The 27,425-nt window shown below is 29.3% G+C and overlaps 1 protein-coding gene across 1 annotated transcript in view; it reads right to left on the bottom strand.

Moving 5' to 3' along the window:
* LOC107454369 (8-oxo-dGDP phosphatase NUDT18) overlaps positions 1 to 26,308 on the bottom strand; it is a 61,552-nt gene extending 35,244 nt beyond the window's left edge. Inside the window, exon 1 of the mRNA XM_087163907.1 lies at positions 26,016 to 26,308. Coding sequence (XP_087020033.1) covers positions 26,016 to 26,127 — 112 coding nt within the window. The 5' untranslated portion in view covers positions 26,128 to 26,308. The remainder of the gene's footprint in view (positions 1 to 26,015) is intronic.
* Positions 26,309 to 27,425: the final 1,117 nt, after the last annotated feature.

Here is a 27,425-nt window from a genome sequence, read left to right as displayed (position 1 = left end):
GTTTGAGCTATCGTCCTTAAATTTCGACAGTTGATGAAGAAAACAATTTTATCCCGATCTCAAAAGTAATTAAAAAATTTCAATTACATCTTTCAGGGGAGACTTTGGAAAGTGTTGACAACTTTGCCTGCACATAAACCCATTATGCAGCACTAGTGTGATGTTTATAAAGTACCCACTTAAATGGAAAAATAAAAGTGTAGTTATTTGAGAAAAAAATTTTATAGAAAGGAGAATGAAAAATGAATTGCGTGTTTTGCACATTTAATTAACCATGGATTTGCCCGGAATTGATTTGCACATAGTGAAAAATATACAAATTAACAAATAAATTTTTATCGTATAAAGCAATAGAGCAAATATTTTCTTCTTTTATTATACCCAAATCAAAAAAATTTAAATCAATATTATTATCATGATTACGAAGCAAGAAGAAATCCTCGGGGTAAATATTATTCGATAAGCAAGTATAATCTTGAAAGATAATGAAATCATCAATAAATCTAAAAACAAATGTAATATTAATAGTATAATTTTTCCATAAAAATGCAAAAATAAGATAAAGATTAATAATTAGTAAATATGAATTTATCATTAAATTCCTCAGTTTTCTATATTATTTAAATTACCAGTAATAATATGTTCAAGATCATCCTTTGTGACATTCATAATGGGATATATTAATCCTCCCTAAATTTTTGTTTATATCAGTATAATTAAATATTGTTCTACCAAGAGATTTATTTTATTTAAAGGTTTTAATAATCTTGAAATCTTTTAAAGGAAATAAAGATCAAAAATATTAAGAAATTTGATATTAGCAAAAAAAGGATTTTGAAAGTAAATACCGAAATATCACCTATCTGAATTTTCTTTTTATTTGGAGAAATTTTACTCATTTCGGCTTTTACAAAATCGAAACAAACGTGTTTCTAAGTCTATAGATTTTGAGCAGCAAAGCAAAATGTAACTTAAAGAAATTTTTTTAATAATTTAATGTTAATTCTTTCCCCTTTCTCTTTTCTTAACATTATTATTAAATTTTTCTAATAATAATGTTAATCCCGTCTCTTTCAGTAACTTGGGGCCCCGCCAAGCTTAAATCCGGCCCTGCGGCGCAGCAATTTAGATTTTACCATTATTATTATTAGTTTCTTCAGTAATAAAATTTTTACCACGGTGTAAAGCATTACCTTTAAAGAAAGGCAGTCAAAATAGAAATAAAAAATTTGACATTCTGTTTTTTATAACATGAGTAGAAAAACTAACGCAGAATTTTTTTATCCTGTGAGAGTGATTCTTAAGACGAACTGTTCCATCCTACGATTTGCATATGCAGAGGCAGGTTATTGCGATAATGGCATGCACGAGCAGTTCTTTTTACATATACATAGTTTCAAACCATTCAATGCACTTCGATAGAAAAGGAGCTTTACTTTTTAAAGGAGGATACTTTTTAAAGAATGCATTAAATTCTTAATCACCTGTTTAATATATAATAAATATATAAAAATGTTAAATGGATGAAAATGTTAAATATATAAAAACATTTCTAAAATTATTCCGCGCATGCATAGTCTGAAAAAACTACTTTAAAGCCCCATATCTTGAGAAATTTTTAACAATTTTTTATATAAACTTAAAAATAGCAATTTCAATAGTGATTGAAAATAGTTCCGAAAATTTCGTTGATTATCTGCGGAGTTATAGCCCAAAAAGTTACAAGAAAAAAATTACTATTTTATTAAAATTTTAAGTATGGAGGGATTTGCAAATAACAACCAAAGTTATCAATGCAAATTAAAATCTTTTATTTCATCTATCCATCATCAATCTTTTTTCAATCTTTCATTCAAATTAATTGCTTTATTTTTTGGCATAGGGTGTTCAAAAATACTTGTTTTCGTTTGTAATTCATTGCTGTTCTTTGAAAGCTTTGAAACATTTTTTTTAAGTATGAGAAATTTCATGAACTAAACACGACTAAAGTATTTCTTGAGAAATAATTCTAATTGGATTTAAACTACTTTCTTTTAATTCTGCTATTCAAACTTTTTTCAATGTCTCCTACCACATAAATTATTGGTCCAGTTTTTATTAGATTTTTCCATGATTCAATGCTATTTTGTGGCATCTAATAAAAACTAAAAGTTCAACTTTACTTTTAAAAGAATTTTAAAAATGTAGTTTACAGGCGTTGTTCATTGAGATATTCTATGTGTAAAAAAAGTTTTCTGTACTTTTTTTTTTCTTTTTGTATAAAATATAATTTCATTTAAATTTAAAAATTTTTTTGGATTGAGCAAATTGATTTACATTCCTTCATTTCGTATGACAAAACCAACTAACTACATTTAATTTATTTTAGTAAAAGGTGATTTTTCTGAAAGCTAATACATTGTCGAAAAATTTATTTGCGAAAAAGAACAACTAAGTTTCAAAAAGAAAAGCTTCAAGATCAAGATTTTTGAAAAAGTAAGAAAAAAACTTTGGATTTGGGAAAAAAGGAGAGTTAATTATAAAACCGCATTTAACAATGCTGTGCTTAATAATAATAAATAAAATTGCCATGAAAATATTTTGTTAATACCATTAAAGACTATTGAATGATTTCTCAGTTCTGTACTGAACATGAATTTAATTTAGTTCGCAAGTCTGTATCACGGCTTGAATATCAATACATAGAAATAGTTTCAATCATTATCCCATAAAATCTTGAGAAAAATAATTATTTTTTCTAATTATGTTTTTACGGTGCAGTTACTATATTATGTTAAATTCTTATATGTGCTGCATTTTCAAACCTCATTCATACAGACGATAAATTTTATGGTTTAAAATTATTAATAATAATAATAATAACATTATGATCGATTTCATTAAATTTAATTGACTTAATTGTACTCAATGAAAAATTAGATTTGAACTACAATTAAAAAAATTCTTAAAGACTTCAAATATTTCTTTAATGCGATTGTTAATAACGACTTCCAACGTTTAGAAAAAAATGTTCTGATAATTGAAATTTTATTTAATTTTATAGTTTATTTAAAATTGCAGAAACACTACATAAATCTATTTCAATTCGCTAGACAAGATAAGCTATTCATGAAATGGCGGTAAGTCAAGGTACAGCTCTTTCGCTTCTTTCATTCTTAAAAAATTTTCCCTCTTCATTATTTACAAGCATGCCAAAATATTATATTAACCTCTTTTCATGGCTCTAACGGGAAAGCTAAAATATTCACGGCTTATTATCAAACGCGCCAGAACATACCCTTAAAAAGGATAACCCTATAGTCTGTGGGGGGAACATTTTCAGCGTGTTAGGTGGGTCATCTTGACCATCATTTAGTAGCAGGTGTTCCTTTGTAACACTCCTTACAATGCCTTTTGTTCATTTTGGGGGGAATAAGTTTGTGACGGATCTTGCAATCATTTCTCATCAATCATTTCTAACTGCAAACCAAATTAAGTAGTAATGTAATTGCAAAGTACACGTAGGCTTTGAGCAAACAATTCTAAAGAATCGGTTTTGTTTGAGAGAAAAATGTTTTAAGTTAAACGTTTGCTATAAAAACTAATTCAAAAGTTCTTAAATCGAGATATTTTCATATCTGTCAACTCTTTGTGGAAGATTTCTTTCTAGCTGTAAAGATAAGCAGTTGCGAACAAATAAAAAATTAATTTATCTTCATGTAATGTTTTTAAATGCCTGAACAAATTTATAAGAAATTGAAGAAATTTAATTGTTTTTTACCACTGAGGTACATTTATCGGAAAAATCACTTCAGATATTGGCAGTTTTGTATAGATTCAGTTTGATGCTATTCCTTTCAAAGTAACAAAGTACATTTTAGTAGTTACAAATATGTACAGTAAAACCTCGCTACAACAATATTTTGCGGACCAAATAAGAATATTGTTGTAGAGGGATATATTGTTATATCGAGGGCCCACATAATTCTGGGACGCAATGAGATTTTTTGAAATTTAATGTTATATATTCATTAACTATAAATATATTTATATATTATCGAAAAAATTAATTTGCAAAGTGTTTATTACGGTTAAGCATTAAAAACAATGGATATAAATACAGAACATAAGATTGTAAACTTACCTTAAAAAAACATTTTTATTGAAAAAAATCAGATATTTTTGTTTGTTTATTCATTTTTCTGACTGTTAAGTCAACCAACAAAGTATGCATAGAGTCCAATGCCCGAAAATGATTTTCATTTGTAAATGGAAGACTTGAGAAAAATGTCTTTAGAGATTTTACGGATTGAAGAGCTTCATGGGGTGACAATACGGACTGTGATACACATGGATCATCATCACCATCTTCTTCCTCATCATTATTTTCCATTTCATCCGTAATTTCAGAGAGAATCTCTTCATCACTAACTCCTGCGAAAATTGTGAGATCGTCATCCGCAGTTAAATAGTCCTCCACGTTAACACCATATGTTTTACCCATTTTTTCCTCAAGTTGAGATAAAGATTTTTGAAGATTCAAAACTAATTCTTGATTATCTGAAGGATCACTGTCTGTGGAATTTTCTTCACTATTAGAAACAATTTCATCTTCCAAGACACACAAACCGGCCTTTTTCCAACAATTTTGAACAGTTTTTTCTGTTACCTCCCACCAACTACCAGCAATAATATCACATGCTTCCTTGACATTCACAGTTTTAAAAGGATCTTCTACTTTATTTTCGATGTTGACAAGTATCGATTCAACCAAACGCTTCCTGTAGTATCCTTTGAAACACTTGATTATGCCCATGTCGAGTGGCTGCAAAATCGAAGTGCAGTTGGCCGGGAAATAAACAATTTCGACGTTGTGTAGTTTTGGAATTGAGGTGTGAGCGGTGCAGTTATCAATTAATAAAGCAATTTTTTTCTTCCTCTTTTTCATTTCTTTATCTAACATCAACAACCATTCAGAAAAAAACTTAGAAGTCATCCAAGCTTTTTTATTGGCTTTATATTCCACTGGAAGACTTTTCACATTCTTGAAACACCTCGGCTTCAATGATTTGCCGATAACAAGAGGTTGAATTTTGTGTGTCCCTGTGCTATTGGCACACAGAAGAACAGTCAATCTCTGCTTTGATTTTTTTCCGCCGTAACATTTTTCACCCTTAAATGCCAATGTTCGATCGGGAAGGAGTTGAAAAAACAGCCCAGCTTCATCTGCGTTATAAACGTTCTCTGGTTTATACTTTTGAAGAATATCTGTCATCTTGTCTTGCTTCCATTCATTTGCTTCGTTAATCGGAGCAGATTTTTTCTCTCCGTGAACTTCCTGGAAAGTTATTCCATGTCGATCCCGAAAACGCATTAGCCAACCATTGCTAGCTTTAAAAGTTTCGTTCCCTAGCATTACTGCGAATTTACGTGCTTGTGTGCATAACAAGGGACCATTTATCGGGATATTTGTTGCTCTCATCTCTTGAAACCATTTTAAGACGGCAGCATCAATGTTTTCATTAGTTGCGACTTTTAGTCGTTTACGCTTTGTATTAATTAAATTTGAACTTACAGTATCTTCGATCTGTTTTCTTTTCTTTAGAAACGTTGCAACTGTAGATTGAGATAATCCGTATTTTCTAGCTGCATCAATCTGTTTCATTCCATCATCAATATCTTTAATAACGTTAAGTTTATCTTGAAATGAAAGTTGCTTTCTCCCTGCCATTACACTAGTAAAAAATATCCAATACACTGAAGACTCACCAAGCTGAAAATGTTAGCAGCACTAAATGCGAAAAGTTCTGATCGTAGAATTTGCGCTAGCTCATGAAGACACCAGGTGTAGTTTAAATCAGGGATTAAGTGACAGTGATGAACGATGACCAATGGTCAGTATACATTTTTTTCTCCTCCTCAATTTCAATAAACGTGCTCCACCCACCTTCTACAGAAACAGTACCTTCTCAGAGTCGCAGGTGTTACTGTGATGTGTGTGGTCATTTATGACTCATGATGTTACAATGGTGATTTCTTAAGAACTGAAGGAGGCAATTCTAAAACATGAAGCTCTTAGGGTAATCTAAGTACCTCAACAGTGGGGGAATGAAATTTGAATACAAAAGCCATTCTCTGATGTGCAAAGAAATAACAGTGGGGTGAAAGATCATAACCAGCAGTGACCCTTTTATCAGAAAAGATGAAAAAAATGGTAAAAGATGACAGAAAGGCATTTTACATTATTTGAAAACCAGTAAAAAAAAAAGGAAAATAATGCTGAAATTTGAAAAAAAATCGTTTTACAGAGGTTTACTGCTTCAGAGAATATCGTTATATTGAGAGGAAGATAACATTAATCCATATGCAAGTTTGGCGGGACCACGGAACATTATCGTAATAGAGGGAGTTATTGTTGTATCGGATATCGCAGTAGCGAGAGTTCACTGTATTTCTACTTCTCTCAATTCGAAAATCCTATTACTTATTCCTTTTTTTGCTCACCAATGAAAAACGTCCAGATTTCAAAGTACATATTCTGTTCAACGAAGAAAACCCATAATATTCATATAACCCATAATATTTATTTAACCCATAATATATATATAATATATAAAAACCCATAATATTTATTTAACCCATAATATATATATAATATATAAAAACCCATAATATTCATTTTGATCGTGATCATTATTCATAATTATCAATCAATTACAAGTGATTGAAAGTCTAAAATTTATTTTACAACCGTCGTTGAACAGTCGACCCAATTTTTGGGTTTACGACTACTAATGTTCAGCTCCGTAGCCTTGTTATTTTGAACCTAATCCAGAAGACAAGGGAACTCTTGGATCAAGTATTGGGAGAAATTTGACTTCGTGGAGAACTTTTTTGATGGAACTAACCCGCATTTGCGTTTCATGGTGAGGAAGACTACGAGAACCTTCCACGGTTAGCCTGACTACAAAGGGACTCTTACCCATGATCCGTTTACCACTGAGGATATTTCACGTCAGTGTTGTGTTGGGTGCAAGACGAATGCGGAATTCGTATGGACCAGTCAACGCTGGGGTTCGAACCCGGTTAACCTCATTGGGAGGCGAACGCTCTATCCCCAGAGCCATCGCGGCTCTGAATGTCTGAATTAGTAATAATTTTGAATTTCGCAATTCTATATACCTTTTGTACTTAGCTATTTAATATAAAAGCTCAAACCGCCCACAAATATCGATAAAAATCAGGTTGAAAGAAACAGTTTAAATGATTTCTTAGTTAAATTTGATACAGAATGAGGATTTATTTTCGATTGATAAAACAAAAAAATTCCACAAAGTGCAATAATCAAGACGAAGTTAAGTCATGTTAAATTGCTACGCTATTATCAATTCATCAGTATACGGAAGAATAACAATCTAACCTTAACACCTAGAGTTGAAGATTAATGGCTAATCGAATCGTTTAGGTCGGCCAGCACCTGACAATGACCTTCTGACAATGGTCAAAGAAAGATAGCTAACGAAGGTGACCTCTAAATGAATCACAGAAAACAACAGCTTATGCGATAACAAAAGCAGACGACATATTGTTCAGCCTAGTTGAGAATACTAATGACTAGACAAAATTCAGAGGCTATTGTTTTTAAGCTAAGTTCATATATAGCGACAATAGTGAGAGCTTAGGACATTTCATTAAGGCAGTCATAATTTCAATGTGATAGATAAAAAAAGCAAAAGATTAAAACTCTGTTGAATCATTTAAAACCAATGGTAATGAATTACATTTTTTAAAAAAAAGAGAATTGATTCCGTAATGCTATTACAATGATATAAAAAATATTTTCAGAGAAATGCAGACATTTTATTACACCGTAAAGTACTGAAGCAAAACTACTTAAATTCCAAGTTATAAAAAGTAATTACTTGTAAGTAAGAAAATGCAATAAACCAAGCCTCGTTTGATGGACTAGAAGCGAAATAACTCGTTTAAAACTGTCTTAACTGTTGTCTATACGGACTGAGGCGAGTTGACGAGTTGATTTGCATGTTGCTTCAAATTTTCAGATACGAAGTCTAATAATAAATTATGTGCTCTAAAATTGATTTTTGATTGATTATGAGCCATAGAATCTGAGATTTATTATTGAAAATTTAAAATGACGATCAGCCCAGGGACGAAGTTTTATAAATGTATATAATGCATCAACAATTGCAATTATTTTTTCTTAATGCCAGCATCTTTTTTTTTTTTTTTTTTTTGTCTTGTTAGTGGGACGTTCAGCAAATAGTTGAAAAAGGGGAAATCTTACCACGCACAACCTCAATTTCTATGTGTTCGCTTTGACGTTTCCTCGGTGATAAAATAAAATTCTAAAAGGCAAATCAGTAACAAAAAATGTTAAAACAACAAAATTGTCAGTCTATGGCTGAAATTTAAACGGGACATTAATTTAGCCTTTGCCCATAACATAATTTAAAATATGTGTCATTATATATGAAGATCTTAAGATTTTTTTTAAAGATATGGAGCCTTAAAATCTAATAATGTATTGTTTTTCCTATTTTGCTTGATTTGTGGTGCTCTCTGTCAGTAAAAATAAACTGGAAATCAGTAAACAAGCTTTTTTTTTTTTTTTTTTTTTTTTTTAAATTTATAAAATTTAAACGCATGGTTATTTCAAGCACAACTTTTCATTTATTAATCTTCCATTAATTAATCTTACCTTAAAATAAAATAAGAATAACTAGTATAAAATTGGGTGATTATGGTAATAAAGCCTTCGTATGCAAAAGACCGACGGAGTTAAGAATTATTTCTTAAGAGTCATGTGCTATTCTAAAATTTTTTCAGAGCTGTGTTTAGCGCTGCTGAAGACTAAACAGCAATTTTTTTTTAAAATTTTGCAGGTATTCTAACAAAAAATTAAATAAATATTGTTATTCTTTAATAAAATCATGCTTTCATGAGTTTATGAAACAGACAACACAGTTCACGAATCATGGTTTTTATTCTAAGGTATCCGGATTTAATATTATGCAATATTTCATAACTTACACGAATAATTTGTTCTATCTATTCAGGAATTAAATGTTCTTACAAAATAATTTTATTCTCTGGGCAATAACCTAGTCTATATTATGGACAATTCGCTAATAAGAAAAATGAACAACCTTGGGAAAAAATTGGAAGACATTTAAGATCAGTTACGCATTTTGATAGAATTATTCTTCTTCTCATTGGCACGACAGCCCAGGATGGGCCTTGGCCTTCTCAACAAGCCTATGCCAAGACATTCTTCCCTTAGCCAAGGTTCTACAGTTCCTTGGCTAAGGGACTTGGTAAGGGCAAGGTTCTTACAAGGTTCTACATCTTTAAAACTTGTAGGTCCTTTTCAAGGCAGTCTAAAAATCTTAGGTTTGGCCGTCATCTTTTTCTTGTACCTGTTGGCCTGGCACTGAAAACTTTTTTGGTTGTCCTGCTATCCTCCATTCTTATAATGTGGCCTGCCCATTTAATCCTTTGAATTTTGATAAATTTAATGACATCTGGTTCTTTATATGATTTGTTAAGTTCCGTGTTTGATCTTCTAAACCAGGTACCGTTTTTACTTATTCCATCAAAAATGCTTCGCAGTATTTTTCTCTCAAATCTAGCTATCATATTTTCATCTCCACGGGTCATTGTCCAGGTCTCACATACGTATGTAAGCACTGATCGTATAAGACATATTTTGATAGAATTGGAAGGGAAAAAAATACATAAAACAAAGAAATCGTTCCCAGATTAGTCTCGAATTCAAATTTTGAGAAAATACTCTAATAGGTTTAAAATTACGAAAACTAGTTTAAATTCTAACTAGGTTAAATTGTGAAAATACAAAATTTATTGAGTGACTTCAAGCAAAATTGAAAAAAACATAGACGACATTGAACACATCTGCAATTTTTCGCAGCTTCTTCTCACGCGTAGCTTCTTAATCCACCATAGAATTCAAAGAAGAAAGGAAACGGAAAATTTCCTCCAAATAAATAATAAAACATTAACGTTAGTCAAGCGTGAATGTTGAAGAAAGGCTCTGTCTGATAAAATCTCTTTCAAGATGTTTACTAGGGTGGATATTGATTTCTTTAAAGCAGTAATTATATGATGTTTTGTGTTAGTATTGTGATGACGCAATAATTTCAACACCGCTTCATCTGTTTTTGATCCTAAGAATTAAGCAGTTATTTTATCATTCTATCTCATTTTCAAAAAACTCTACACTTAACACAATTTGAGAAGAAGTAAAACCAAAATTGTTAAGTTGGAGGTTAACCTTTATAGGGTCGTTTTTTTCTTCTATCAATGTTATGTTAAAATATTTCGGTAGTTAGTATTGTGATGACGCAATAATTTCAACACCGCTTCATCTGTTTTTGATCCTAATAATTAAGCAGTTATTTTATCATTCTATCTCATTTTTAAAAAAATTCCACACTTAATACAATTTGAGAAGAAGTAAACCCAAAATTGTTAAGTTGGAGGTTAACCTTTATAGGGTCGTTTTTCTTTCTATCAATGTTATGTTAAAATATTTCTGGATTGACATTGAATCGTGAAAATAAATTCATTTAGCTTATTGTCTAGAATTAATCTGATTTTTAGGAATTATTTTGACAGGAAGATGAAAGTTAAAAAATTTTACCTACAGGAAAGAATTGGCCAAAAGCTTAAATTTCTGAGCAGATAAACAATCGAATTTATGAATTCTGTCTTTATATATAACTACAAATAAGCACGATGAGATGTGATCAAATAAAAAAGAACACATAACAAACAAAAGAAAATAGCTCCCCAGTATTGGCCTCTTTTTCGATCCCACACTAACCTTTGCTGCTGCCTACATTTATGTAACAGTATTTTAATGTTATGAGGTTAAGTTACATACAAAATTACAAACAGATACTATAATCAGAAAAGGGAGACGGAAGGTAAACACAGTCTTATCATAAAGAGTTCAAAAGCTTAACTATTTTTACTCATGCCCGCCAGATGGCGGCGTTTAGACCAGTTCACTAGGGATAGAGAGAGTGTGTGTCACATCTCTTCTTACTTTTGTTAAAAAAATTTATATGTTAATATTGTTTTTTCCATTTTTTTAAAGTCACATACAACTGCTATGACTGTTATTCTATGACAATGTAAATTTTTTGTTTTTTTTTGTTTTTTGATTTCTATAAAATATGCCAATCTTCAAAAGCTTTGTTGTTTCTACCTTTTTATTTCTTCCTCAACAAAAGTTTAGAGATGAAAACCAGAGAGCTATGTTCAAAACGCACAAACTAATTTGCTAAAAAAAATTTTTTTTTTCTTTCCCCTTTCCTTTTATTTAAAAAGATTTGTAAATGAAAACTATTTTCAAAGTTCAAAACCAATCGTTTTCCAGGAATAATCAGTTAGCAAAAGAACAGTTTAAAAAATAATAAACTTAAACGAAATAAGAGAGCAATGCTTTCATATAACTTAACATTTAGACATGAGTCTTAAATAATCATCAAAAGAAAAAAAACAATACAAATTATGATTTAGCTAAATAACACACTGCTCCATTTAAGATCCAGGAACTAACAGAGAATTTTAAACAAATCTATCAATACCTTCTCTTTATTAAAGCTTTTTCACATTTATCCCTAAAACAATGACTACAACTTTCACTCCTGAATGGGGATAGTTTTAATTACGAACTCGAATGAGTGATCCTGAGGCAGAATATGAACGAGAACAGAATAAAAAAATTTTTTACTTCAACAACCGGACAATATTAACATCATTTCCTTTTCCAATCACGTTTTCTTCTAACTCTGATTATCATCGAGTAGGTATATTTGTTTCGGTAAAGAACAAAAAAAAGATAATCTAAGAGAGTTACGGAAGTAAAAAAAAGTTAGCCTGAAGCTGTTATTTCCATTCCGTCAATTTGTTCTCATTCGGTTTCAGAAATTCTTTTTCCGAGCCTTTTCTGCTGTTAATCACAAGTTTGAAACCGGCTTTGGAAAGAAATGGATTTAAATTAAGCTGATGTATATTATTTTCATCCAAATATATTCAATTTTGGAAACTAATTATTAGTTACCTCACGTAAAAATGTCACTTAAACAGTGTGACGAAACAATATTGTTATCAATGAAATACGCTCTAGTTTCCTCAATTGACTACTATGTTTGCAACCACTTTAAAAAAATTAGTAAAAATAAACAATGTTTAAAACATAAAATCTTAACGTAAAACAATGCTTATAAGTAAGGCCCGGATTTTGATGACATTTGCATTTTTGGACATTTTTTGTCCTTTAGAGCATTTTTTTATATTTATAGGGCATTTTTTTTTTAATTTTGGGCGTATTTTGCATTTTTTAAGTTATATGTTAATTTTTTTCAAATTTTTATTATTTTTTGGGGCATTTTTATTACATGAAATGCAAGATTTGTCTTATAATTTATCTTGATTCAGAAGCTGCTGCATCCATTAAGATAGCGCGAAACGTGCTGGCCTCTGATAAAATCGAAGGAAACTTATCATTTATCAAGTCTAACTTTGCTATTGTGTCCTCGACAATTACAAGCTTGGAGAAACAAGAATTGGAACTTTTCGATGCAATAAATTATATTGACGTAGTGAGTCAAGTGTTGCAAAAAGCAAGGGGAAAGATAGCACAAAGTGTAGCAGCTAAATTGAACAAAGTTTTGGAGAAGAACACTGGCTTCCAAACAATGAAGAAAATCTCTAGGATATTAACAGGTGACGCAACATCTTTTCAAATTGAAGAAGAATTGTCAGTAAGTGAGACCGTGTTTTTCAAGTAAGCACCAATAACATCAGTAGACGTTGAAAGAAGCTTCTCTACGTATAAAACTTTCAGACAAGAGACGCTCGTTTACATTTCAAAATATCAAAAATCATTTAATAATCCAATGTAATTCTGATATTTAGTAATATTATGAGATGGAAGCTGTTATATTCATTAAAGTTTCTATACAAAATGAAAATGTTTTGGAGTAAATACATTTTCCTTTTTTATTTATTTTTTTTTTGTTGTTATTTTAGGATATAAAACATATTTTTCAAACTTCAATGAACGTAGAACAAGTATTGCATTGCTTTATATTTTTTGAAATGACTCATAATAATTTTAAAGAGTAAAACAATGTTTTAGTTCAATATTTTTACTTTATTTATATCATGTCATAATTTTTAGCGCATTTTTCTCATTTTTAGCACTTTTTAAGGGCATTTTTTGCACTTTTTAAGGGCATTAGTTGAGATTTTTTAGGTCATCAAAATCCGGGCTCTACTTATAAGAAAGCAATAGGGTTTACATTGATACAATTACACTTTGAAGCATTAGGGGTGCACAACCTTTTGGAGTGAAGGGCCACTTCCACAGCAGGTTGACTATCGAAGGGCCGCATGTGTATTTAGACATGTTGATAGTAATATTGATACCGTTGATGATAGTAATATATTAACAGAAAATTAAATACTTTTAATTATTATAGTTCGTACTAAAACTAATACTTTTAAAAACAAATAAATTCCATTTTTATCATATTAAAAATAAATAAGTAAATAAAGTAAGAAGTAAATAAACATTGGAGAAAAGAAAAGTTTTTTTTTTTAAATCATATCACGCAATACAAAAGTTCATTTTAAAATAAATTCTAACAACAAAAAAATGCAATACTCACAGAATGAAAGTATAAAAAAAATAATAAAACACATATTAAGTAACATAAATTCAAATAGAATATTTTAAATGAAGAAAATTAATAAGGTTTAAACTTAAACAAAAATCTAAAAAACAAAACCTTATAGTTCAAAATAAGATACAATACTTTTTTGGAAATATACTTTAGATATTATTTCTTTTTATTGAATTATTAGGTTTTTCATATAGTAAACGCTCGTCATTGAGAAAAAAATAGTTAAAGCAACGAAAAATTGAAATCAAAATTACAAATTGCGAGCAGTTTAAAAATACCCGTTTTCCTACACTTAGTGAATTTTTCATGTTGCAATATTATTGCATTAAAATTAAGGATAGAACCAGAATTTGGTCCTTTTGACAAAAATTCAGTTGGTCGAACGATGGGGCAAATATTTATTATTTTTAGTATTTGAAAAAGGGTATTTTTCTAAGTTTTTTTTAGGGGGGGGGGGTGAATTTGGATAGATATAATAAAGAATAATCTAAAATCGATTTTTAATTATATTAAATATAGCATAGTTTATTATTAGAAATAATTTTTATACATATTCGTTAAGTTTTAAAATTCATGTGCTAGCTCACAGCTTTTAAATTCATGTTCTAGAAGACAAATGGAAAAACGAAATTTAAAGAATAATTATATTATAATAGAATAATAATGAAGAATAATTTGAAGACTATTGTGAATAATTATTGTTGAAATGTATTATATTGAATAATTATTATGAATAATTAGATCACAATTCTTCAAATTTCGTGATTATAGTTTCATTAATTACAGTTCGATTTTGTCATTTTTCCGATGCTTTTAGTTTTAAGAATTATGAACGATTGTTTTTTTTCCCCCCCTTTCCCTTTCTTGCTTTATAGAGCGGAATTTTAATGGAATGCTTCACATAGTCTTCGTTTGTTGTAACTTTTTTCCTGCATTGTAAATACAGATTATCTGTAACATACAAAACTGTGATTTTCAAAGTTAACGTTTTGTTTTAGGAATTACGAACAATTTTTTCTAATTAACTTCTCCTTCTATCAGCGTTTTTATCACGACAAAACATTTTTTAAACAGCGTTTGTAATGAACTTTATTTTACAGCAATTTTTATTTTCTTCTAAAACTGTAAAAAAGTTAAATTGAGATGTTCAGCACTAGATTTTCATTTTGAAAATTACAACTACAAACAAGACTAAAAACAAACAGTCTAAAGATAAAGTAGTTATTTTTGTCTGATAAAAAAAATCGATAAAATTGGTTAGCTAATGCAAAGCACTAAGCTAGATATATCATTAAAAAAAGAATTTTAACATATCCTGAACACACTGACACTGAATAAGCGTACCTTGTTTTCCCTGATTTAAAGAAATAATCATTAACTGAAAACGGATAGAAAATAAAATTCAATTAAATGTCGTTAGTACTATCTCTAAACTCGCAATAATCGCTCTTCATCATCATTAAATTTTCACTTTCTCCTTACACGCCATTATAAAGAATCATAACGGACATCATTAGCTTGACAAATTCTGAGTTGGTTCCAATCACAAAGCCGGGATTTGTGCTTTCATCAAAGAAAAACAAATGACGAGATAAAAGTAGGTGTTAATGTTAATGATTTAAAAGAAGAAAAAAAAATAGGTTATCAGTTTACGCATTTTTTTTTTCTAAGTGTGTAATACAAATTTTCACCCAACTTCAATCCTTGTCTAACGAACCAACACGTGTTCATTAACTCGCAGCTGAATAATACAAATATTTAAAAATATTCAGCAATTATTTTTTACGCAATTTAACAAGTAACCAAGTAGTTAATTAACAAGTTACTTGTTTTTGGAGTTATGTTACACGATATGGTATTTTGTGCCCCTTGTACACTGTTTTTGATGTAATATTATACATTCCGGTTTAGTCTTTCGATTTCATTTATATCGCATCATTTCGTTCCCTATGCCTGCATACTCGTATAGAGAAAGAAAAAAGCAAATAACATTAAAATTAAAACAACTAAGGCAGTGTTTCCCAAACATATGACTTTTGTGTACCCTTTATAAATTTTTCGTAACGATGTGTACCACTAATAAAAAATGAATGTATTTTTTACTATTAAAAAATAGCACTAAGGTTAAAAATCACAACTGGCTGTTCACATAACTAATTATTAACTGTTAACTCTGCAAAAAATATCCAATAGAAAAATACGTAATCATAAATTTTCATGGCTAGCTTTGTTTTTAAATAAAAATGTTTTGAAATTTTCGTTTGTTGCAAGATATTTGGCATAAGTACGCGCACCCCCCGCTAAACCGGTCCCGTATCCCCTGGGGGTGCGCGTACCATACTTTGGGAAACACTGAAGTAAGGGATTAGTTTAAACATCCTTTGGCCAAGGTTTAAACATATCGTATATGATAATCTTGCTCGTAGGGAGGAAAGATTTCAGAATCGTGTAGAACAATTATTTAAAAAGCAAATTGAAAATTAAAGTTTTAAAACTAAATAAAAATGAATTCAATACTAATTATACTAAATTTATTTTCGATTTTTTTTTTTTTACATCACTTATTAAAGCGAGTTGTGAACGTAAAATAAAAATTACATTCTGATGTCCCAGTGGAAAATTAACTCCGTATATTTCTTTTTTTTTCTTTCTGATTTATAGTCTTCGAATTTTTTAAAAAAAAATCTAGTTTTGAAAATAAGAATAAAATCTGATAAAGCAAACTAATAAAATTAAAGATATTGTTTTCTCAAAAATAGAATGAGGAATACTCAGCAAGTTAAATAACCTCCATATTAAAATAATCCGCATCCTCTTTTAGATTAATTAGCATTTTATAAACATTATTTGTTATTAATTTGTTTCGGATTAATTTAGTTTTACAACGCCAGTCAACCATGGAAAATAATTTTACAAGGATTTGCTGATTTACACGGAGCTGACCTTTAAAATAACTTTTTAATGTAGGCCACTGTGATCCCTTATCTTTATTTAATCAAAGAAGAATCATAAAACAAACTAGGTTCACATAATCCAAGGGAAAAAAAATTTCCTATAATCGGCAATGCAATTATTACTTAATAAATCAGAATATTTAAAGAAAAAAAAATTTGAAATCTAATTCGTTGAGAATTTTTGTATTTCATAAAACAGGATGCGACAAAAAAAACCTCGACTAACAGTTTTTAATTTTCATTTATTATAAATAATAAATGAACAGTAAATAACAAATAATAATATGAGTAGACTTTTACTAATAAATCTATTTGTTTGGTTTCATAGTGGCCAGCTTTTGTAGCGATGCAGAGTTGAAATTTTCAGCAGAAGGCTTAAGTTAGCGTTGTCTTGCAGCCTGCTCGGATAGGATTTGGTTTATAGATGCTCCAAGCACCTTATAAAATTCCGAAATAGTTGAACATCACCAAAATCAAAAGTCAGTCATAGACGGGATCAGAATTTGCGAAAATAGCAAAATACTTCTCATTTTTGTCAACGTGGACATGAAAAAATAAATAAAAAAGTGTACCAGCAAGACATTCTAGAAGCTGTAGTACTTCTAGTGGGTCAAAAAGCAATTCAGCAATGTAAATTGGATGCTCCAACAAGACCCAACACCAGCTGGCAAGGTCAAAAAGATACAAGAGTGGTGCAAGGTGCATTTTCGGGGCATGATATCACCTGAAAAATGGCTATCCTACTCGCCAGATCTCAATTGGTAGGATTATATTGTATACTCCATTTTGGAGTCAAGGGCCTACAGTAAGTCACACAAAAGTTTAGATTCTCTAAAGCAATCGCTTCGGCCAGAATGGGATAGATAAAAGGTCGAAAACTTGCAGCCCATTGTTGAAAATTTCAATATGTGTTTGAGCTACGAGCAATTAAATTTATTTATTAATAGAAACCAATTAAATGTATTCATTAGTATAAGTCTACTCTAATTATTATTCGTTATATTTTATTAATTTTTTTTTTTAATAATGTTAAAAATTGTTTGTCTGAGTTTTTTTTACGCACCTTATATGTTCAACAATAAAATTTATCAAGTGAATTTTGGTAAAAAAAAAAATAGAACTTGTTACACTTAGTCTGTATATTATTTGGATTTGAATGGAAGATATATTGTATGTGATTTGTTTTGTATATTAGTGTTTAAAAAATCCTGGAGAAAAATTGTTTACATCATCATTTTTAAGGAAGATTTATGTTTAGTAATTAAGAGATTTGATAGCATACATCTTACTAAAAAACTCATTGGTATGTAAGAGAAATTTTCTTTTTAGCTAAGTCTCTTGTTTTACTTTATAAATATGGGCGGAAATTTTGTATTGGTGGAAGTTGAATAATTTTATCAAACTTTGCTTTCTTTCCGGCTGAACACTGGAAAGCATTTGTCTGCCAGCCTTCAAAAGTTTCCCTTCATTTAAAGAGCTCACACTCTCTTCTTATTACTAAGTTTTATGCTCTATCATGGAATAATATACAGTAAGTACATTTACTGAATGTGCTAAGCCTAACGTACATGTAAAAATTTTTAAAGAAAAGGGAAGTTATTAAAAATTAGAGTAAATATTAAATAATTAACTACATAAAGCTGAGAAATTTTTTGATTTAAAATTCACATTTAAAGATAAATATTCAATATACAATAATAATTGCAATTGTCATTTGAAAATAATAAAAAAACAGTAATTTGGAAATTAACCTTTAGAATCAAAACATTACAAATATTGTAACATAGAAGCTTAACAAAGCATTTGTTGAAAACTTAACTGCTATCTTTAATGAAAAAAGGAATTTTAAAAAGTCAACAAACAGCTGCTATTCAATTCAATAAATTTCAACCTCTTATAATAAGAGAGTTAAAGATAAAAATTAATCAATTTTTTAAAAAAATAAATGCTAAATGTACAGTAAACTGCTAACAATTAAACTCAAATGATTATTATAAACTAATTTATAGTATTAAACTAGCCAGGGTTGGAGTTTTTGCCGGCAAAAAGTTTTTTTTTGCCAGGACAGTGGCAAAAACCTGGTAAAAACCGGCAAAAACCAAATTATCTAAATTGCTGATTAAATATTACAAAATACTTGAAACAAATTTAAATCAATCATAAGGAATAATAATTTTGATACATTACATGAAAAAATTATTTTTAACATATTAATAATTAATATAAGGGTAATAATTTTTAAAAGATTGAAAGTTTTTGACCTCTTTTCATTTTAGAATCCTTAGGTAAATGTTTTTTTTACAAATAAATAAATATTATTTGTATAATATAATTATTATTATTGATTATAAAAAATTATTATTTGTACAATAATTAACTACACATGTTGATAGATATTTTATGCTTTAAATTATAGTTATATTAATTTAAAACAAGTTCATTTCACTGGAAAAAAGAAAATAATCACAAATTTTCCAATCAATAATGTTTTAAACTACTAAAATGATATATTATTAAATTATGATTTAATTATGGAATAATAATCTTGTTAATTTTTTTGTAATTATTTATATTTATACATAGTACACATTTCAATTTTAGGAATAATTTTGTATCAAAAATGTGTTTTTGTCCTCTCATCTTGGAAAATATAGGTTTTTGCCACTTTTTGCCAATTTGCTTAAAAACCTGTTTTTGCCAGGACGGTTTTTACCGGTATTTACCATGGTTCTCCCAAATGTGACAAAATCTTGCCAACCCTCAGACTAGCATTGATTAATTTTCTAGCAAATATCTAATAATCTAATCAAGGTAAGACTAGTATTTTTACAAAATAAAATAATTTTAGATAAGAACATTAATTAAAATATTAAATATAAAATTGAACAATTATTTTTGTTGTCTTTTACCCCTTTATAACATGGAGAAGGCATAATAAAATTATAACTTTTCCTACATACTGCCACAAATAGGTGTCATATGGTTCAGGGTTCGTGATTTTTTTGATTTTTTTTAAAAAAATCAAAAGAATCCGATTTTTTTGATTTAAATCGGATTTTTTTGATTTAAATCAGATTTTTTTGATTTTTATTCAAATACACTGTATGAACTTTAATTTATGATTTAAAAAAATTATAAATGTTTAATCAAATTAACTTAATATTAAAACTACATTGTAACAATATTTTAGAAGATCTAACTAAAATAATTTTTCATTATAATACATGGCTTTGAATGCATAGCAACCATTTTGAAACAAATGCATGATTAAAATTTAAAGACTAGAAGAAATAGAGAATTTAAAGAATATTTCAGCGGTCTGTTTGGGTTTTTCTGAGAGGTACCTATTTTGTAAAAATTAAAAATAATATTAAAAAATCAACACAAATATAGTAAAAATATGGATTTATTGTTTCTCACGAGACACAAAAATACAATTTTAAGAAAAAGTATTTTGTGTGATTATTCTATCATTTTTCCTAAAGTTGAATTTGTGAAGGTACCGGCTTGGACAGACCCCTGTGCTTTAACTATTAAAACAAAGTTTCAGTTAGCAAACCATAACTTTAATTTAAAATTGTGATTACTTTTTTTTTTTTTTTTGACAAAATAAATGTAGCAGATCAGGGGTCCGTCCGGGGCAAATTTACTGCCGTTAAGAGGTAGTTTTACAAATTCAATTTTAGGAAAAACGGTAGTTTCACAAATTCAATTTTAAGAAAAACGGTAGTTTTACAAAATACTTTTAACATATTTTCGAAAAATATTTGCTTATTTTACCGTATTTTTGTGTTGATTTTTTAAAATAATTTTTAAATTTCATAAATTATGTCTATATTTTCACAAAATAGGTACCTCTAAAAAAACCTAGACAGACCCCTGCAGATTGTGTTTATAAATGTAGTCATTCATTGAAAAATAAATAAACATTTAATCTATATATTTTTATATTAAAATATTCATTTTTAATTCTATATCAAAATAGATAAGTTAAGCTAAAAAAAAATTAGAAAATCTATGTATTCATTGGAATTTTTTTTTCACAAAATTTCTTTATAGAAAATCAGATAATGTCAAAGATACTGTAAACATATTATGAGAAAAAAATACCAGTTAATAACCCTACTGCATCAAATAGACTTTGAAAGAGTTTGAAAGGGAAGAATGACACTTTATTAGGAAAAAAAAACATCTGAATTCATCAGCCCCCTTTTTTTTTGTTTTTCTGTTTTTGGCATATTAGGGGTAATTTCTTTTTAATATAACCTCAAGCTTCAGAAATATGCATTTTCCACCAATAAAATATGATGTAGATTTTAATTCACACTTTTTCATTCAAAAGGTAGAATTTTAATTAACATTGTTTGTATTATTTTTTGAAAAAAATTCATGTTTATTAATTACTTTCTACAGCTATGCAAGTCTATATTAAGACAGCATTAAATATTTACTTTAATCTGTACTTTCAATCTCAAGAATCAAAAGATTTTTAAAAATGTAATTTCAAATGTGTGGGAATTTAACACAGACCAAGGTAGTAATTTCGTTAACTAAAATTAATTAATGCAGCAATTTATTTAAATTAAATTTTAATACTAAGAAAAGAAAATAATAGAAGTATCAAAAATTTAAAACACTGTTTTTTAACTTTTAAAATCAATATATATAGTTAAAAAAAATTAGTTGATTTAAATCAATGATTTTTTTAAAAAAAATCATTTGATTTAAATCATGATTTAAATCGTGATTTAAATCAACGAACCCTGATATGGTTATTGTAATTAAGTGTTTAATTCATTGGCTACAAAATGTTATAGTTTTGAGTGCGATAGACAAGATTATAACGTTCTAAAAAAAAAACCATCAAAGAATGTCCAAAAGCAAATGTCTGTCAACCCCCTATAAATTAATAGTTTAAAAGGAAACAAAGATAAAAAAATTGCATATTGTAAGAACATTATTCCTTTATTACTATAGGGGATATTTCCAAATCAGAAACTGTTGGTGCTAACGTAAATGCCAAGGCGCCAAAGTGGCATTGTTCAGTTAGTGCTACAAATTAAAAAATATAGAGGCTTGCCAATGGGTGACTACAAATTAGGGGAGATTTCCATATCATGATCTGCAGCAGAATAATAGCCAAGTCTTGGCAACTTCTGGGCAGCAACCCAGGAAAATAAAAACATCAAAGAAAGGGATCCAACTTGAAGGGCCACCACCGAGCAAGTTTCTACAAATTTTTTAAAATTCTTTTCCTATTTAAAATCAATTTGGCACCTTGGCAAATGTAGTTGCCGCGGCAGATCATAACATGGAAATATCCCCACAAACTATATATTTCTGACATGTTTTAATTTAGTCGTTTTATTTGTGTCATTGGACAGCCGTAGTTAAAACCTGACTATTCTTCTGGCACAGAAGTGTTTATCTTCAACTGTAAATAGTTATAAATTAATGATGAGATGGAACCATTTAAATCACAGTCATTTATTAATTACCAAAAGAGAACATTAAAGTCAAGTTTATTATTAAGAGTAAACTTTATATTTTATGTTAAAAAGTTGTTGAATCATCTTTTTTTAAATATAATTAATTTACCGCCTCTGTCATAGAAAACACACTTATTCAACCATCATTAATTGTAACCTATGATAACTCTTTGAAAGAGGAAATCTATAATATGAATATGGTATATGCCAGCGAGAACCTATTTAGGTATGGGTCGATTGTCTATTTTATTTTTTAAATGATATTGAGTGAGTCACTAAGTCAGCTGCACAACTTGAAAAAAGCCTCCATTTCCTCATAAATCTTTTTTTTTTGTTCCGAAGAGAAGAGCAAAAACAAACAAATAATTAAGGGAAAATAAAAAATTAAAGCATAAAAATAATACCTAATATTAAAAAACAATATATTAAAAAATAAATATAATAAAAGATTAAGTAAAATAAATATTAGGTATAATAAAAAAATAAAGCTTCACCTATTTGGGATCAAAGATTAACGACAAAAACGACACTACAGAAGAAATACACACGAGAATAAGTGTTTTTATGGTCTAAGAAAATATCTTAAGTCAAGCCTAATAAGAAGAAAAACAAAAGTGTTACTCTATAAATGTCTTATACGATCAATGCTTACATACGCATGTGAGACCTGGGTAATGACCCGTGGAGATGAAAATATGATAGCCAGATTTGAAAGAAAAATACTGCGAAGCATTTTTGGTGGAATAAGTAAAAGCGGTACCTGGTTCAGAAGATCAAACACGGAACTTTACAAAGCATATAAAGAACCTGATGTCACTAAATTTATCAAAATTCAAAGGATTAAATGGGCAGGCCACATTATAAGAATGGAGGATAGCAGGAAAACCAAAAAGGTTTTCAGTGCCAGGCCAACAGGTACAAGAAAAAGAGGACCGCCAAATCTAAGATTTTTAGACTGCCTTGAAAAGGACTTACAAGCTTTAAGGATTATAAACTGGAGAACCTTGGCTAAGGGAACAATGTCTTGGCATAGGCTTGTTGAGAAGGCCAAGGCCCATCCTCGGTGGGGGTGTCGTGCCAATGAGAAGAAGAATAAAAAAATAAAAACAAAAAATAAATAAAGCATAATGAACTATGTTTTTACTTTAGCCCCGCCCCTATGGTTGTCTAAAATGAAGGCAATAAGCAAAGTTTATGTAGGGGTTTAAATCAAGAAAGCTTAGTTGCAGTTCAAAGAAACAGCATGTTACTGGTCTTGATACATTTTTTACTAATATGTTTAAAAGTCTCTGTTATATTTGTTTTTTAAGAAAAGGTAATGATGTGAATTTAGAAGAAAAATCACAACACAAAAAGTGTGTAATATCACAATTATGACAAAATAGGTAACAATAACAGACTAAAAAATTATTTAACTAAAACAGTATACTATTCTTTTACATTGATTGTTGGATCTGGGATTCACAGATAATTTTATGATGGTCAGAATAATGGACAATTAATCGAAAACAAATAATGGAGATGTTTCTTTGTGACCACTACAAATAACGGAAGACTAAGGTTAATTTTGAGCTCGGTTACGATTAATTATCATATACTGGAGCAGTGACACACAATGGAAAATTAGTTGGTTCACTTAAAAACATTTCTTTGAGAAGCTCAACATATTTGTAGTTTAAATAATATCTTAAATTATATGTTACTTTACTTTCTTTACTACAAAAAAAAAAAAAAAGATTATATAAATTAACATAAGTCGTTTTATGGATTAGTGTCTCACTTGCGCATCATAGGTTTATCTCCATTGGTATAAGTGATGTCAACTTTGTCAATTTTTGAAGTGTTGAGCCCATGGGTAAAATTGCATGGAAACTTTGCTGCTATGTACTACTCTCCCAATGATTAACATGGGAAAAACAGGTTTTTTGATGCAGGAATGATTGCAACTAAAAATTCGGAAAAAAACAGTACTAATGCTCAGAGGGTTAATTTAATTTGTTATCAGCAGGGGTCTGTCCAGACATTTTGTGAAAGGTCCGTTTTCGGTAAAATTGTGAAAAAATTACTCGTAATTTGTGAATATAAAATAAACGTTAAGTCACATTCGTTCAACCAGGGTCCGCTTTTGTGAATTTGTGAAAATAGGGTCCGTTATTGCAAAAAAAATTTTTCAAGGAGTTTTTAAATTGTAAAGACATACAAGATTATGCTCAACACTGTGAAGTTATAATTAAAAAAATAAAATTTTAAAAAATAAACAGCAAATGCAACTACTAAATTAGCGATTCAACATACAAATATTTGGTATTTAGCCTATACTGCTGAACGCAGAATTTACTGCTGAATCTCGAAGACAAAATTTAGTTCGTTTATATCTGCCTTTATTCCCTCACCCCTACCAGGGAAGGGTTTATTCGATTAACAAAACAATAATGAAGATAAATAAATTTGTGAAGGGTCCGATTAAAAGATAAATTATTTTGTGAAGGGTCCATTTTTAAGTTAAAATATTTTGTGAAGGGTCCGTTTTAAAGTTAAAATGTCTTGTGAAGGGTCCGTTTTTATGAAAAGATATTTTGTGAAGGGTCCGTTAACGGACCCAAATTTCTTCTAAACAGACCCCTGATCAGCCACAATCAAATTAGCTCTATTTTACAATAACTTAAACATAGATTAGCAATAAATAAAATTCATTCAGTTTATTAAGTTTAAATGCTAGTAAACTAATATTTATTGTTACCACTCATGTCTGTTACCTACAATGTTAGCTAGTGTAATAATTTTTTTTTTTTTTTTACAGTGGCTGAAATATGATTGCTAATGATTGTTTCCTTTAATGTTACCTACTGTAATGTTTGTTTTACAATAGCTGAAACATGAAAGCTAACAGAAAAAAATATTTTTGAGAATTAAATTAAAATGTGATATTTTAATTATAATGTCAAAAATTCTAAATCCTAAATGGTTGAGAATGGGATACTTTATTAAATAAAATTATGTATCGACAAACTCATATCTTACTTTAAGCAATATGTGAACGTAATATGTAAGCAATTTGTAACAGACATCAACAATAAGTTGATGACTATTACTATAAATAATTTTGATACAGTGGCTGAAAAAACAAGTGATCAGAAAATATCATTCAATATATATATATATATATAAATATATTTCTGCAGCTGACCAAGTTTAGTATCAACATTTTATTACTTGCAGTAAATGACATGTTTACTTTGACATCAGTCTACCCAAAGTAACTCTAATTATATATTTCCTTCATCAATATTAAATAATAGAAATTATTAAACAAAATTATTTAAAAAGTTTATTTCAATTCAATGTGTGCATAATTGAAAAATCTATATCCTATCCTCTAGACCGAAAGACATTGCAATTTATTAATGTCAGGATGAAACACAAATTCTATAAACAGTGTTGAGAATAAAATATTAATAGAAGTGCACAGTTCCTAATTAAATCATCTAAATACGAACTTTTCAGTTTATTTAGTAAAACATTAACAAACCAATGTTTCATTAGAAGTTCAAATTAAATATGTCTGAATATATAAATAATCATAAATATAAAACGCAATAAACATTTATTTTGCATGAAAATGCATGTCAACGCAAGAATAATTAAAATTACTGGTAAATTACATACTAAACTACAGGTTACAAGTCGTAATTTAAGATATTTTTGTTTTATTGTTGCCAATATGAAGTGGAACTTGACAGGTCAAAATAGGAATTAAAAAACAATTTGGTAAAAAATATCACAATAACAAAAAGAAACATGTAGTTATTTCATGCAAATAGAGAGCACTGAGTAATAAAATTATAAATAAATACCAAGATCTTCATTTTGATCAGCGAGGGTGTAATCCACAACAGCGGCTGACTCATCTTCAACCGCAGCCCCACTTAAAAGTTTTTCAATTCCACTTTCCAAACGGTCAACCATTTGGAATATGAATTTTTAACACAATTTCGAAAAAAAAGGGTAGTTTTTAGATGCGTTTAATAAACATTATTTCACAGAACCAAAACAACAACTCCTCAGCTTCCGAGATTGGATGACAGTCTCAGCAGACAAGCGCGGATCGCCAAGGCAACCTGATCGGTGATCTTGGCAGAGTTGAGATGTTAGTTTCGTTTGATGATGAGAATTTTCCGGTTTGCGGTAGCCTAGTAGTTAAGACTCTCACTTGATATTTATGAGACTAGTTTCACTGTAACAAATAGTACCGCGGGACGATTTCAGTTCATCTATCTGCGTCAATATCCGCTTTGAACTTAACGAACTCTGCAGAAAGATGTAATTTTCGACTTCGTAATTTAGAAATAAACGTTTATTTTTCTATAACAAAAATACATATAAAGTATTTCCATGTTTCGTTCTTTTTATTAATGGTGTTTTCTACACTAGGAAGCGCTGCAAGCTCCATACTGTAAATTCGTGTAGTAAGCGGTAAGTATGGATCAGAAGGTGAATTAACTTATCAATAATCACGAATTCACATAACAAACGAACTTAACAAATTTTATTATTAAATATAACAGATCTGTAAAAAATGGCAAGAAAAAGAACGATAATTGTTTTTCTTTATAAAAAGCAAGCGCGTGGCTAGATAATGATTGCACGCGACAACTGGTAAACGGTTTCAGCGCAGTGTAAGTATTTAACGATAGGTGGCGGTCGCCACACCATCTCCCCTTCTGGAAAAAAATAATTAAAGTTCAAATTCCTCAGTTAGCTTTTTTGGGAAGTGTACTACTCGTCCAAAACGAGTCTTTTTTATAGCTATAGGAATTCGATCATTTTCAGTTGGTCGTAAAACAGGAGCATTTTGTACCAATTTGGAAGGAATATCTGGCGGTTCTGCTAAATCAGAACTATCTGAGAGTAAATGAGCTGGTTTTACTCTATCAATTGACATTACACAGTTTTTACCTTTGATTCTGATAGTGAAAGTTTTGTCGTTACGACTGTAAACTTCATAGGGTCCAGTGTAAGGTGTATGAAGAGTTGGCTTTACTGCATTAACTCGTAAGAAAACATGTGTGCAAGCAACCAAGTCTTTGAAAACAAAAACATGTCTTTTGTCGTGAGAAGAGGTCGGAACTGGCTTAAGATCGTGTAGGTGACGATTCAATTTTTGCAAAAACATATTATCGACCTTCTCTATTTCTGAGGTAAAAAATTGTCTCGGAAGACGCAGATTCTCTCCATAAACCAACTCAGCTGGAGAACATCCCAAA

Source organism: Parasteatoda tepidariorum, chromosome 5 (genome assembly GCF_982258835.1).
Source record: "Parasteatoda tepidariorum strain Cologne lab strain chromosome 5, Ptep-v5.0, whole genome shotgun sequence".
Taxonomy (NCBI): domain Eukaryota; kingdom Metazoa; phylum Arthropoda; class Arachnida; order Araneae; family Theridiidae; genus Parasteatoda; species Parasteatoda tepidariorum.
The sequence above is the reverse complement of the archived record's forward strand: the minus strand, read 5'-3'. Positions and strand labels throughout refer to the sequence as shown.